Below are 15,721 nucleotides of genomic sequence, written 5' to 3' on the forward strand. Positions count from 1 at the left end.
GATCGCCTCAGTTTCCCTCCGCCGACTAGCGCGCGGGACCCGGTTCTCCATCGCGCTCACGGCAGCCTAGTGCAATGAGGCGGGCAGCACTGCGGTAGGTGGCAGCGCGTGGAAGGGGCTGGCAGGGCGGTAGCCTGGGGCGCCCCCGCCTTCCCACTGAGCTCCGGGCTGGCCCCGGCGGAAGAAGTGGGCCACGTATGGGCATCTGGGCTCGCTGATAAGGGGCGCTCGCCCACTGTGACTACGGCCGGACATGAGCCCGCCGGCCTTGGGTTGGGAGAACCTCGCCCCCACTTTGGCGACTTCTGGCACTGAGTTTGATATTAAAAGCAAAGCGACACTTTTAAGGGAGGAAGTTGGGTGTTCCCTAAAATTCCTTTCTCCTTGCTCATCAGGGGTGTGGTTGGTAGCCGCGTTGGGGTAGCCCCTTGTCAGAAAGATGGTATTTTGAGTTCTGTGTTACCTCTAGCCCTCCATCCTCCTTTGGAGGACATTTTTAGGATTAAATGCTTGACCTACTTAGGCTGTGACTTAAGTTTGTTGTAACATTGGCAGAGATTGCAGGGTAACTTTTGGCTCCCAGGACCCAGGGACTGTGCGTCTAGGGCCCTGGTGCCTATTTGAACTTTACCTTTAATGAGCCGCAAAGCCCTTATAAGAGGCTGGGTGCTTTGATTGGACCACGTGGGTAAGGGAGGATGCCTTTTTGTATATGTAATCTTCCCAGCTGGCACAGTTAAGGCCTGAGGGCCTTAGACTCCGAGCGTATCCAGGTCTCTCTAATCCCTTTCACCTGAGCATGCCAGCCTTTCCGAGTTTTCTGCCTGCTGGCTCCCAGGCTCACACCTACTCCAGTTTCTGAAGTTATCTCGCTGCCAGTGGGCCTGTCCCCCTGATGTGATTCATCGTGCTTTTGACTCACATTAACCCCATCAATTCTCTTGGAGGTCCTGGATCTCTCTCTCACTGTTCCTGGGGACTTTGTTATCAGTTGTAGGGTTCTGTCTCTCTTGTTTATAGTACTTAAAAACAAACAAAAAACCTTTGTTAAACTATTTGAAGACAACTGAAAGTCATTATGAGAGGGGCCACAGTTGACTTTAGCTTGCAATGTGAAAGGTCTTCTACAAAAGCTCCATGGTCCTGTTCAAGTGCTCTCATAACCCTGTGTTCCTTTCTTGAAAATTCTATTGAGGCTGGGCGTGGTGGTGCACGTCTGTAGTCCCAGCACTTTGGGAGGCCGAGGTGGATGGATCACTTGAGGCCAGGAGTTTGAGACCAGCCTGGCCAACATGGCGAAACCCCATCTCTATTAAAAATACAAAAATTAGCCGGGCGTGGTAGTGCACGTCTGTAGTCCCAGCTGCTCGGGAGGCTGAGGCAGGAGAATGGTGTGAACCTGGGAGGCAGAGCTTGCAGTGAGCTGAGATCGCGCCCCTGCACTCCAACCTGGGCGACACAGTGAGACTGTGTCTCAAACAAACAAACAAAAAACTGTTGAACGTTAAGCAGATAATCTCTTAGTGTCTAGTGAGAGGAGGAGTTCACAAATGAATATCGACTGAGATGATTAGGTTCTTTGGTGGGCAACCTTTGTAGCTTCTTTTCTTTTTTAGACTTGCAAGAGGCACCTGACTTTGTTTAGTCTCTAAATAGAGGTTATTTCCTCAGAGTGGAGGGCATATGAGTAGCATTGCCTGTTATTGCACTGAACACTCTTCCTTGCCAACTGCTGTATGCTTGGGACCCAGGGCTGAGCCAAGACATTTCTATTCACACCTCCAGGGTGACTTACGTGACTCCCTAGGCCGGCCGTGGAGGCCTTGAGTTCCTTGATTTCCTTTGATTGGAAAGGTTCAGTCATGAGGTCCTTGGACTTGAGCGTCACAAAGGCCTCTCCACAGTAAAGGCCTAGAGGTTTTGCTATAAGTAAGACTCCTGAGGGCTTATCAGGAGATAAGCCAGTAACCCTGAGGTACTGAAGTGTTAAGTATTGATTAAAACCATTCTCTCACCTCCTCCACCTCTGTGCGGTTTGTGTGCGTGTTGGGGGAGATCGGAAGAACTGGGCTTCATCCGGACTCAGCTGGTGTGCCCGTTGACTGGCACTGGGGAAAGTCATCCGAAATTGGGGCCTCAGTTTCTTAAGGAGGTTGGTTTGAATCAGAATCTTCAAATATAGGAGGACATGGGGGTATCAAAAAGGGTCTGTGCACCTCCTGAAATAGTATATACCATTTTGTGTGTGAGCAAAAATGTATTCCAGCCCTTCCCACACCCGCTCAAGGTCCACAGTTTCCATCAGATTATCAGTAAATAGGATACCAAATGTAGTGAAGAGTCACCATTACATGCCAGGCGTGGTGGCTCACGCCTGTAATCCCAGCACTTTGGGAGGCCGAGGGGGGCTGATCACTTGAGGTTAGGAGTTCAAAACCAGCCTGTTCAACATGGTGAAGCCCTGTCTGTACTAAAAATACAAAACTAGCTGGGCATGGTGGTGCACAACTGTAATCCCAGCTGCTCGGGAGGCTGAGGCATGAGAATTGCTTGAACTCAGGAGGTGGAGGTTGCAGTGAGCCAAGATGTCGCCACTGCACTCCAGCCTGGGTGACAGTGGGACTGTCTAAAAAAAAAAAAAAATTACTATTACCTGAATATTCCCGAATACTATGTTGACAGTATGATGTAGATTTATTATTACCAATATGCTATTGGTGTAAGCAACATTTTTCAAAAAGTGTTCCAATTATGCCTTTGTTGTGTCACAGGAATGTATTTCCAAATTTCTTAAGGCAGCATGCAAAGCAATGGGGCTCTAGGACCACAATTTTCCAAATAAATTGACCAAAGTGTTTCTCTGTATTCATTAACTTCCTTCTTTCCTCTCCTCAGTTGATTCTATGTTTGGCAATGGTCCATGATAGTGCCTGGCTGAGGCAATCTTTCTTTCTTTTTTTTTTTTTTGGAGACAGAGTCTTGCTCTTTTACCCAGGCTAGAGTGCAGTGGTGCGATCATGGCTCACTGCAGCCTTGACCTCCCCAGGGCTCAAGTGATCCTCCCACCTCAGCCTCCTGAGTAGCTATGACCACAAGTGTGCACCACTACGCCTGACTAATATTTTAAAATTTTTTTGTAGAGACGGGATCTCCCTGTGTTGCCCACGCTGGTCTCAAGTGATCCTCCCACGTTGGGCTCTCAAAGTGCTGGGATTACAGGCATGAGCCATTGTGCCCAACCTGGTTCTTTTTGCTCTTTAGGGGAGACTTTGGAGAAGCATGACTTTCTGGAATAATGATAGCTAGAGTTTTTTGAGGACTTGTCAGTATATTAGACATGATCTTCTAGACATGCCCTTCAGGGTTTAATATGTGTTAATTCCTTTATCCTTTTGACAATCCTATGGGATAGGTAGTAGTATTATCCCCATTTTACAGATGAGGAAACTGAGGATCAGGGAGGCTAGGTAACTTGTCTAAGGTCACTCAGCTAATAAGCAGCATGATCGGGCTCTTTTTTTTTTTTTTTTTTTTGAGACAGAGTCTTGCTGTGCAGTGGCACAATCTCGGCTCACTGCAGCTTCTACCTCCTGGGTTGAAGCAATTCTCCTGCCTCAGACTCCCGAGGAGCTGGTACTGCAGGTGCCCGCCAACATGCCCAGCTAATTTTCATATTTTTAGTAGAGATGGGGTTTCACCATGTTGGCCAGGTTGGTTTCAAACTCCTGACCTTAAGTGATACGCCTGCCTTGGCCTCCCAAAGTGTTGGAATTATAGGTGTGAGCCAGTGTGCCCAGCCTTTGGGCTCTTAACCCCTATACTGTGTTGCCTCTCATACAAGCAGGACAGAATGATTTTCATCCCTCTTCAGAAAATGCTGCTTCTTAGTGTAACAAAACAATTTCTGTGTATATGTGTATTTATTCAGATACGTGAGACTGGTTATATAGCTCCTGTTAGTGGTGTGTATTCAGGGTATTTAGCCATTCAGAATCAGATCCCATTTCTTATATTGGATACATTTAACATATCTATTATAGTTGCTATTAATGCGTTGGGGGTCATTTTTTTTTTGCTCTTTCAGCTAATCGTAGCAATAGAAAGGATTAGCTTTTTCCAGTGTGTTCTTTAAAACCAGATATATTCGGTTGTAAAATGCTAATTTCTTTTTTTGAGATGGAGTCTTGCTCTGTTGCTCAGGCTGGAATGCAATGATGCCATTTCAGCTCACTGCAACCTCCGCCTCCTGGGTTCAAATGATTCTGCCTCAGCCTCCAGAGTAGCTGGGACTACAGGTGCGCGCCACCATGCCTGGCTAACTTTTATGTTTTTAGTAGAGATGGGGTTTCACCATGTTGGCCAGGCTGGTCTCGGACTTCTGACCTCAGGTGATCCACCCGCCTCGGCCTCCCAAAGTGTTAGGATTACAGGCGTGAGCCACCATGCCTGGTGGGCGCATGTAGTCCCAGCTACTTGGGAGGCTGAAGCAGGAGAATGGTGTGAACCCGGGAGGCAGAGCTTGCAGTGAGCTGAGATCGCACCACTGCACTCCAGGTTGGGCGACAGAGCAAGACTCCGTCTGAAAAAAATATATATATTATCTGCATACAAAAGTACAGGAATTGAATATTTTTCGTGAAAAAGTAAAACTAAAATATATACGAGAGAGGCTCATTAGCTGTGTGATTGAAGAATAAACAGAGATCCAAAATCCCAAATCCTCCAGCAAGAATTTTGGTCTTCGTAGACCAGCAGGGATTGTGTTGCAACCAAATAAGATAACTGGGTGACTAAGAAGTTCAATTAGCCAAGGAGCATGTACTCATATTTCTGTGTTCTGTGCAATTAGATGATTTGACTTGGTGAAAGGATAAGGATTTGTTCTAACAGCACAGTGTCAACACTGCATGTAGATTTTACAGAATACTGTAAATACTGAGAGACTTTCTCTGAATGCTGTCCTTCAGAAGAGAAATCTATAGTAGCTTGGTCTCTAAAGAAAATTAAAAGTATCTCTTTTTTTGTTGTTAGTCATTGCTTATTCCCACATTAGGTAGTGAGAATTTACTAGTAAATTGAACTAGAATGAGTGACAGTATCTGGGGTTCTGGTTTTTTGTTTTTTTTTTTTTTTTTTTTTTTGAGACAGGGTCTCGCTCTGTCACCCAGGCTGGAGTGTAGTGGCATGTTCTCGGCTCACTACAACCTCCGTCTCCTGGGTTCAAGCGATTCTCCTGCCTCAGCCTCACAAGTAGCTGGGATTACAGGTGCCTGCCTCCATGCCCAGCTAATTTTTGGATTTTTAGTATAAACAGGGTTTCACCATGTTGGCCAGGCTGGTCTCGAACTCCTGACCTCAAGTGATCTGCCTACCTTGGCCTCCCAAAGTACTGGGATTACAGGCGTGAGCTACCACGCCTGGCCTGCAGGGTTCTTGACCTATTCAGTGCCTTGCCCTCTTCAGCTGTGCTCTCACAGATCCGTTTATTAATCTGTGATGATGCCTGTGTGCTACCCCTGACATAATATTGTGTGATTAGGAGTCAACACTTAAGCAATAATGAACCAAAATCAACTTATTTTGGGAGAGTAGGTTAGGCACGTTTAGTTAGACAGCTTTTATTTTTTGTTTTTTTGAAGTAGGGTCTCACTTTGTTGCCTAGGCTGGAGTGCAGTGGTGCAATCTTGGCTCACTGCAGCCTCGACCTCCTGGGTTCAAGTGATCCTCCCACCTGAGCCTCTTGAGTAGCTGGGACCACAGGTGCATGCCACCACAACTGGCTAATTTTTGTATTTTTTGTAGAGATGGGGTTTTGCCATGTTGCCGAGGCTGGTCTTGAACTCCTGGGCTCAACCTGTCTACCTGCCTCAGCCTCCCAAAGTGCTGGGATTACAGGCCTGTGCCACCGTGGCCAGTAGATAGCTTTTATTTTATTGTGTTGGGACTCTAGAAAATTTCTGCATAAGTTAAATAAACACTTTCTTTGCATCTGGAAAGGGCTAATTCAGTGTTCAAAGTTTACTTTATAATTGGGTTTATCTTATTTATTGAGGAGATATGGTGCGATAATAAAGAACAGAATAAATTGTTCATAATGAATTTGCTCAGTTGTTTACCAAATCGATTATGGACTTCTGAAACTAATAAAATAGACCAATAATAAATCCATTAAACCTAGTTGCCATCTTTTATTTATTTTGTAGATAATTACCTAATTGGTCTCTGCTCTCAAGAAATGTTTAGTGGGAGAAATGATTTATGGAATAGCCTCATGAAAACATACATACACTTGTGAAACAACTACAGACTCCTGCAAGACAATATATACTAAGAGTGGTATGGCCAGATACTCTGGGAGGAGGGTAGGTCTTTGAGATTGCCAGGGAAGAAGCCGTGGAACCTACTCTGTGTTTTATCTTGTTTTATAGGCTTTGTGCCTTGGGCAAGGGGCAGCTTACTCCTGGAAGAGGACTGACTCAAGGACCCCAGAACCCCAAGAAACAGGGAATCTTCCACATTCATGAAGGCAAGCATGGTGTCTATGTTTTGTGTCTATGTGGTGAAAAACCTTGTTTTACTTTTATTTGAAAGGTATATAGAAATGTAGTTTAGAGCAAATGAGGCATATTAAAGGTAGATCTTTCATAAACATTTCATTGACGAAATGACCAGGATAGCTGCATAATATTAATAGCTTCAGGTAGAAGTCACATTCAGATTTTGAACTATTGTTCCTGGGAGCCTTGAGGACTGAGCTCTTTTAGTTAAGCGATTTCCACTTCCTGTGTGTAGGTTCTGAAGGCATGGGAAAAAAGAGATGGGCCCATTAGTTGTACCGAGTAAACACTCCTAGTCCATAGTTATGTTCGAGGGATCCTGTTAGTCCATGCTTAATTAAAGTTAATTTCAATTACCAATATGATATGCAAACTGTGGATTGTCTTTATTAAACTAGGAGTGGAGTATTCATTATAATTAAAATTTTGGCTTCTTTAAAGGGTCCAAATAAATTTATATTATGTGTGTATATAAATATATATGTAAATAAAATTTTAAATTTTTTCCTTCTTGGCCCTCAGTACTTGCCTCTCTTCTTACACTGACTAAGCTAGCAGTAATTATTTTATGTCAGTGAGCATCAGTAGTCCATATCCTGTTTGAGGTACTTTCTATCCATTCTTTTTTTTTTTTTTTGAGATGGGGTCTTGCTCTGTCACCCAGGCTGGAGTGCAGTGGCAGGATCTCGGCTCACTGCAACCTCTGTCTCCCAGATTCAAGCGATTCTCTTGCCTCAGCCTCCCGAGTAGCTGGGATTACAGGCATGCTACACCACGCCCAACTAATTTTTGTATTTTTTAGGAGAGACGGAGTTTCGCCATGTTGGCCAGGCTGGTCTCAAACTCCTGGCCTCAAGTGATCCGCCTGTCTTGGCCTCCCAAAGTGCTGGGATATCAGGTGTGAGCCACCGTGCCTGGCCTGTTCATTTTTTTTCTTTTTTTTTTTTTTTTTGAGATGAAGTCTCACTCTGTCGCCCAGGCTGGAGTGCAGTGGCGTGATCTTGGCTCACTGCAGCCTCCGCCTCCCAGGTTCAAGCAGTTCTCTGCCTTAGCCTCCCGAGTAGGTGGGATTGCAGGTGCCCACCATGCCAGGCTAATTTTTGTATATTTAGTAGAGTCGAGGTTTCACCATCTTGGCCAGGCTGGTCTTGAACTCCTGACCTCATGATTCACCCGCTTCGGCCCTGTCCATTCTTTTATTCAAGGCACTTAGGAGGAAAAAATCAGAAATAAGACTAAATTACTAATGGTTGTTGTTTGCAGTTCTGTAACATTTAATTGTAATTATACACCAAACTTATGGTGTATCCATAATTGTTTGATAGAAAAATCAACCATTTTTTCATGAAAGTTAAAATGCATGTTAATATTAATCATATTTGGTTTTGATCACTTAGTTATTGAAGGACTGAGGATTGCTATAGTTAATTTCCTATAACTGGAATATGTATTTTGAAGTGCTAGGAAAAACACATGAACTCAACACAGTATTTGAAATACTATAGATTTATCTTTTAGTTTCCAGTTATTGCTGGTTCTCTAATTGATTTTCCCTTTATTCATATAGCATGTTCACCTATACATGTGAATCATGGTGTGTGTGGTAATTAGTATCAGCTTTTCTTTTAAGAGCTTAAATTTTGTAAGCACTAATATACGCTTGCACTTTTGGGCAGTGGCATTAACTAAAATTGCATTCTTTGCCTTAGCTTGATGTAAGTCTTTGCTTCATTTTTCTGGCTTAAACTTTTCTAACAACTAGGAGACTATAAATATATGAGAAATTAATTATAATGAGACTCAGATTTGGATATTAGTATTAGTCTCTGAACTAAGTAATTTGATCTAATACTGCGTATAAGAAGATAGATGGGGGCCAGGCACGGTGGCTCACACCTGTAATCCCAGCACTTTGGGAGGCCGAGGCAGGTGGATCACCTGAAGTCAGGAGTTCAAGACCAGCCTGACCAACATAGTGAAACGCCGTCTCTACTAAAAATACAAAATTAGCTGGGCATGGTGGTGTCTGCCTATAATCCCAGCTAATTGGGAGGCTGAGGCAGGAGAATCACTTGAACCCACGAGGCAGAGGTTGCAGTGAGCTGAGATCATGCTATTGCACTCCAGGCTGGGCGACAAGAGTGAAACTCCGTCTCAAACAAAACAAAACTACAAAAATTAGCTGGGTGTGGTGGCACAGCACCTGTAATCCCAGCTACTGGGGTGACTGAGGCAGGAGAATCGCCTGAACCCGGGAGGTGGAGGTTGCAGTGAGCCGAGATTGTGCCACTGAACTCCAGCCTGAGTGACAGAGCGAGACTCTGTCTCAAAAAAAAAAACAAAAAAACAAAAAAGAAGATAGGTGGGAATCCTGTTCATATCTCCATCATAATGGTTCTTATTGGCTAACACTGATACAGCCCCATTAAATGAATAGTTGAAGTTATCCTTTTCTGTTTGTTTATATAAACCCTGTGATTGGCATAAAGGTATTCATTTGTGCACTAAAGAGACAGTATAGTTCTTTCAGGTTTTTAGGGAGCAGAGGCTTGATCCTGTCCCTGAGCTGTTTGTTGTGGCATTAAATGGAAATCTATGGATCTTTAAATCTTTTGAGTGCATGAATTGCTTTTCATAGTTCTTGAGCTCATTGCCATAATCTGTTTCTCATATTTCTTTGTTTCATGGAATGACCTCTTTATTTTTGTTTCAGTTCGAGATAAGTTGCGGGAGATAGTAGGAGCATCCACAAACTGGAGGTATGCATCTTTGTTTTCATTCGTTCTTTTCATCCCCAACATATTATACTAGGCTGTATGTAGGCTCAGTTGATGGTCTCGCAGTGGGGATGGGGAGCCCTGTGTTCAGAGATAGGTTGAGAAGTATTTTGCTTGGGGGAGAAGGTCAACATTTCAACATGCTCATCAGATGACACCTCATTGTCATGAAAGAAGGTGATTTACGTATATTCTGCATTTTCAAAGTGCATTTAGGTATATTACCTCACTGATTCTCATAACAAAACTTGTGACGTGCTTATGACATATGTTCCTGTTCCTTTTTTACACACAAAACTGAAACTCAGAGATTGAATGATTAAATATCAGGGTTTGGGACTTGAACCCAAGTCTCTTAGTTTCTCTGTTTCATGCAACTTGAATCCTTTATTGCTTCTTGTCAGTTCAAAATTAGGCCTCCCATATTGTCTTTATCTTTCTCACAATATTTCCTTGTTGTAAAATAGGATCATATCCCTCTTGGTTTACAGAATTTTGAGGCTACAATGAGATATAAAAAACACGAGTGATCACTAGATATATAATAATCTATCGTTGGTATAGAAATTAATGACTTATTTTTAAATTCTTTGTATGAAAAATTTCAATTTACTAAAAGGTAGAAAGAATGAATACCTGTGTACCCACCACCTGGATTTGATACTTATTAATATTTTGCCAAATTTCCCAATATACACATATGCTGAAGCATTTCTAAATAAATTATAGATACCACAGCACTTCAGCGTGTATCTCCAGTAAATATTTTATAAACCAGCCTTTGCTTATCTCCAGCAAATAAGACATTCTCTCATGTAATCAAATTGACAGCAATTCCTTGCTAGTATATTACTCATCCATAGTCACATTTCCTTAACTGTTACCATTTTTTTAAAAATAGATTACTCCTTTTAACAAAAATGTTTTTATAGCTGTTTAAAAAACATCAAGATCCAATAAAGGATTGCATATTGCATCTGGTGGTTATGACTCTTTAGTCTCCCCTAATCTAGGGTAATAGACAGTCATCCTTCCCCCTTTCTTCCCCCATGAGCTTGACTTTAAGGAGGCCAAGCCATTTGTCTTGAGAATGTTCCACATTCTGGATTTACTGGTGTTATTTAACTCATTCCTCTATCTCCTGTATTTTTTGAAGGGTAAACATTTCTGGAAATAATACTTTATAAGTTAAGCTTAGAAAGACATCTTAGCTAATGTTCTTATCAACATTGTCGTTCCGTATCCCCTTGTCTCTCTTTTCTCTTCCACCTTAATCTTCTCTTCTTTTTCTTCCCTTTCTGTCCCTTTTCATGTTCTGTTCTTCTTTACCTTTTGTTCTGCCTTCCATACTTCCTTTGGATATAGTCCATTTTCCCTCCTCTGTCTCTCTTTCCTGAAATTGAAGGCAGAGAGAGAGAGAGAACTGGGGCTCAAAGAATCCGAGAACTGTCAGGTGAGAAATGGGAATATAAAGTAGAGTGGCCAACCCATTCTTTAGTGTATATATTTATATATATACTATTGTGTCCATCTCTGAATTTTTAATTTAATTTCAAATATTCTAGTCTTTGAGTAAACTTTTTGATAAGGGTGAATATATGGCTCATTTGGGTATATCTATATCACTTTTAAGTTTTGTTTTTTGTTTTTGTTTGTTTGTTTGTTTGTTTGTTTGTTTTGAGACCGTCTTGCTCTGTTGCCCAGGCTGGAGTGCAGTGTTGTGATCTTGGCTGACTGCAACCTGTGCCTCCCACGTTCAAGCAATTCTCCTGCCTCAGCCTCCCAAGTAGCTGGGATTACAGGTGCCCACCACCACGGCTGGCTAATTTTTTGTATTTTTAGTAGAGATGGAGTTTTGCCATGTTGGCCGGGCTGGTCTCGAACCCCTGACCTCAGGTGATCCACCTCTCTCGGCCTCCCAAAGTGCTGGAATTACAGGCATGAGCCACCGCACCTGGCCTTAAGTATGTTTTTCTTTCTTTTTTTTTTTTGAGACAGAGTCTTGCTCTGTCACCCAGGCTGGAGTGCAGTGGCGCAGTCTTGGCTCACTGCAAGCTCCAACTCCTGGGTTCACGCCATTCTCCTGCCTCAGCCTCCCGAGTAGCCGGGACTACAGGCGCCCGCCACCACGCCCAGCTAATTTTTTGGTATTTTTTAGTAGAGACAGGGTTTCACCGTGTTAGCCAGGATGGTCTCGATCTCCTGACCTGGTGATCTGCCCGCCTTGGCCTCCCAAAGTGCTGGGATTACAGGTGTGAGCCACCATGCCCGGCCTAAGTATGTTTTTAAGCTTGAGAAATGATACCGGAAATGATCAGTTTCACCAAGTGGTGGGTGGGAAGGGAGGAAAGGAAGAGAAGGTGAAAGTAGGCCCAGACCTTCTTTTTCCTCCTTTGATGGTATCTTACTGACCTGTATACCACTGGAATTGTGGGCTAGCACTGCTCTTGTTTTATGAATCCTGCATCCTTTCTTCTCAGAGACCATGTGAAGGCAATGGAAGAAAGGAAGTTACTTCATAGTTTCTTGGCTAAATCACAGGATGAACTGCCTCCTAGGAGAATGAAGGACAGTTACATTGAAGTTCTCTTGCCTTTGGGCAGTGAGCCTGAATTACGAGAGAAATATTTGACTGTTCAAAACACCGTAAGGTAACACAGTGCTATTTTTATGTATTTGTTTTTATTTCCGTGTTTTATAACAATGTTGAAATACAATTCACACACCATACAATTCACTTATTTAAAGTGTAAAATTCTATGGTTTTGATACATTTAGAGAGTTGTGCATCCATCACTACAATCGATTTTGGAACATTTTCATCACCCTGAAGTGTGTTATTTATTTTTAAAAGGAGACCAACATGATTTGCATTTAATTCACTGTTTGCTTTATTTCACAGATTTGGCAGGATTCTTGAGGATCTTGACAGCTTGGGAGGTACTGGTATTATTTTAGTCTTTCTAATAGATACCTACAGATATACATTGAATTCTGTGACTGGAAAGGGCTCTTTTATTCTTTAACCTGCACAGATGGTGATATTCTAAAGTGCACAAAAAAAGAAGGACATCGGCCGGGTGTGGTGGTTCATGCCTGTAATCCCAGTACTTTGGGAGGCTGAGGCAGGCGGATCACTTGAGGTTAGGAGTTCAAGATCAGTCTGACCAACATGGATAAACCCCATCTCTACTAAAAATACAAAATTAGCCAGTTGTGGTGGCGGGCGCCATAATCCCAGCTACTTGGGAGGCTGAGGCAAGAGAATCACTTGAACCTGGGAGGCAGAGGTTGTGATGAGCCAAGATCGTGCCATTGCACTCCAGCCTGGGTAACAAGAGTGAAACTCCGTCTCCAAAAAAAATGTAGATTCCTATTTAATGGAGGTATAGTCTGAATAATCTTTCTTACTAGTAACTTAAAAAAACAGTCTTAAACTTACAGAAAAGTTGCAAATACAGTATAAAGAATTTTTCTGTGGCCAGGCATGGTGGCTCACGCCTGTAATTCCAGCACTTTGGGAGGCTGAGGTGGGCAGATCACAAGGTCAGGAGATTGAGACCATCCTGGCTAACATGGTGAAACCCTGTCTGTACTAAAAATACAAAAAATTAGCCAGGCGTGGTGGCATGTGCCTGTAGTCCCAGCTACTCGGGAGGCTGAGGCGGGAGAATCACTTGAACCTGGGAGGTGGAGGTTGCAGTGAGCTGAGATCACGCCACTGCACTGTAGCCTGGGCGACAGAGTGAGACTCTGTCTCAAAAAAAAAAAAAAAAATTTATTTGTCCCTGAATTATGTGAGAATAAGTCACTGACATGATGCCACATCACCCCCAAATATTTGAATATGTCTTTCCTACAAACAAGGACATTCTTCTACATAACTACAAACAGTCATAAAAAATCAGGAAATTAACACTGATGTGTCATACTGTCTAATCCTCAGGTCCCATTCAACTTTTGTCAGTGGTCCTTCATAGCAGAAGGATCCAGTTCTGAATCATATGTTGATTTAATTGTCATGTCAGGACTAGTTCCTTAATCTTTCTTTGACTTTCGTGACTTTGACATGGTTCTTTTGTGTATTGTCCCTCACTTTGGGTCTGTGTGATGCTTCCTCATGATTAGCTTTGGGATATGCATCTCTGGCAGGAATGTCACAGAAGGGATTCTCTGTTCTTATTGCATCCTATCAAGTGGTACATGGTTTTGATTTCTCGTTACTGATGATATCAGCTTTGCTTACTGGATGGCGATGATGTCTGCCACTCTTCTTCACTGTAAAGTTACTCTTTTCCCCTTCGTAATTAATAAGTACCTTATGTAGGGGAGGGGGCAGGTAACTTTGAGACCTTCATCAGACTTTCAATTCATTAGTTTTATATCAGTATGGACTCAGGAATTCCTATGTTATTGAATGGACTATAATATGTTACTATCATCTATTTGATGCTCAGATGGTCCCAGGAGTGTCCCAGTCCCTTCAGGCTAGCTTCTGTGTGGTTTTCTTTGATGTGTCCCCATTATTCTTTGAGCCCTTTCTCACTTTCTGGCACAATAAGATATTCTAGGCTCATCTTGTACTTTGCCCCAGTCCTAGAATCACCCACATCTCCAAGGAGCCCTTTTTTGAAATGGAGAATGATATTTTGAAGTGGAGGATGATATTTTGAAATGCAGAATGATATTTTGAAGTGGAGGATGATATTTTGAAATGGAGAATGATATTTTGAAATGGAGGATGATATTTCGAAATGGAGATACGTGCGTTGGGAGTGGTCATTGCTCCTGGATATCACTGCTCCCATACCCTCTTAGCAGAGGAGCTGGGAAATACATGTGCATATACATACATATATGTTATTTCTAAATCTTTGTACAGATGCATGTACGAAAACCATGGGATTGCACTGATAGCTCCAATTCCAGTTCAGCCACCACGGGGTTCATTCTCATTTTCTTCCTTTCCATATTTGTATTCCCTTCTCCAACTGGCTCCATTCTCCTTCATATATTGACTTATTTAATCAGTTCCCCTGTATGTGACCAGTTTCCTATGGCTGCCACCCCTCATGCATCACGGATGCTCCCGTCACCTCACCTGGGCTCTGGTACCCCACACCAGGTCCCCCCCGCAGGCTCACCCTCTTCACTGTGCTCAAGCTGTGACACGCTCTGCCATCACTCTTGCAGCCCCTCTGCAAGGATGTCCTCCTCACCCTGCTCAGATGCCAGCCCCCTACTCTAGGCTACCTTACTTGCTCCCACCTAATGATATTTGGGCTGAATGGTTGGGAAAGGGTCTGAAGAAAGGTTCTAATATATTTTTAAAAAACTATTAAACTATTTTTTTTTAATAGAGATGGGGGTCTTCCTGTGTTGCCTAGGTTTTTCTTGAACTCCTGGGTTCAAAGGATCCTCTTTCCTCACCCTCCCAAAGTTCTGGGATTACAGGTGTGAGCCGCCATGCCTGGCCTTTTTTTTTCTTTTTCTTTTTTTTTTTTGAGACAGAGTCTCACTCTTGTTGCCCAGCCTGGAGTGCAGTGGTCTGATCTTGGCTCACTGCAACCCCCACCTCCTGGGTTCAGGCGATTCTCCTGCCTCAGCCTCCTGAATAGGTGGGATTACAGGTGCCCACCATCACATCTGGCTAATTTTTGTATTTTTAATAGAGATGGGGTTTCACCATGTTGGCCAGTCTGGTCTCGAACTCCTGACCTCAGGTGATCTGCACGCCTCAGCCTCCCAAAGTGCTGGGGTTGCAGCTGTGAGCCGCCACGCCCGGCTCTGACTTTTAAAATATAGATATAAGCTTGTTGTTAAGCTTACACCTAGCAACTACTTTTCTCTAGATTAAATGAACCCAGTTAAAAATTCATGGCTGGGCACAGTGGCTCACACCTATAATCCTTGCACTTTGGGAGATCGAGGCAGGAGGATCGCTTGAGGCCAAGACTTTGAGACCAACCTGGGAAACAGTGAGTCCCCATCTCTACAAAAACCAAAAAAGTAGCTGGGTGTGGTGGCATGCACTATTAGTTCCAGCTACACAGGAGACTGAGGCGGGAGGGTTGCTTCAGCCCAGGAAGTCGAGGCTGCAGTGAGCTGTGGTGACACCACTGCACTACATCCTGGTTGACTTTGGTTTGCTTAGGTGTCCGTATATACACAAACTCCCCTGCCACCACTACCCTCTTTCTTGCTCATTAACTGCTATTGATGGCCAGTCTCTTTTTTTTTTTGAGACGAAGTCTCGCTCTGTCCCCCAGGCTGGAGTGCAGTGGCGCGATTGCGGCTCACTGCAAGCTCTGCCTCCCGGGTTCACGCCATTCTCCTGCCTCAGCCTCCTGAGTAGCTGGGACTACAGGCGCCCGCCACCTCGCCCGG

The 15,721-nt window shown here is 43.5% G+C and overlaps 1 protein-coding gene across 2 annotated transcripts in view; it reads left to right on the forward strand.

Moving 5' to 3' along the window:
- The first annotated feature begins 1 nt into the window (after position 1).
- The window catches only part of ACOT9 (acyl-CoA thioesterase 9), a 38,397-nt gene continuing 22,677 nt past the window's right edge, over positions 2–15,721 (forward strand). The window contains exons 1-6 of one of the 2 annotated variants that reach the window (XM_011988013.1): positions 2–94; positions 6,429–6,526; positions 8,125–8,151; positions 9,271–9,316; positions 11,815–11,985; positions 12,237–12,274. In XM_011988013.1, the coding sequence (XP_011843403.1) occupies positions 75–94; positions 6,429–6,526; positions 8,125–8,151; positions 9,271–9,316; positions 11,815–11,985; positions 12,237–12,274 (400 nt within the window). In that variant the 5' untranslated portion in view covers positions 2–74. The remainder of the gene's footprint in view (positions 95–6,428; positions 6,527–8,124; positions 8,152–9,270; positions 9,317–11,814; positions 11,986–12,236; positions 12,275–15,721) is intronic. The other variant, XM_011988014.1, reaches the window with a different exon arrangement.

This window comes from Mandrillus leucophaeus, unplaced genomic scaffold, assembly GCF_000951045.1.
Source record: "Mandrillus leucophaeus isolate KB7577 unplaced genomic scaffold, Mleu.le_1.0 Scaffold321, whole genome shotgun sequence".
Classification (NCBI taxonomy): domain Eukaryota; kingdom Metazoa; phylum Chordata; class Mammalia; order Primates; family Cercopithecidae; genus Mandrillus; species Mandrillus leucophaeus.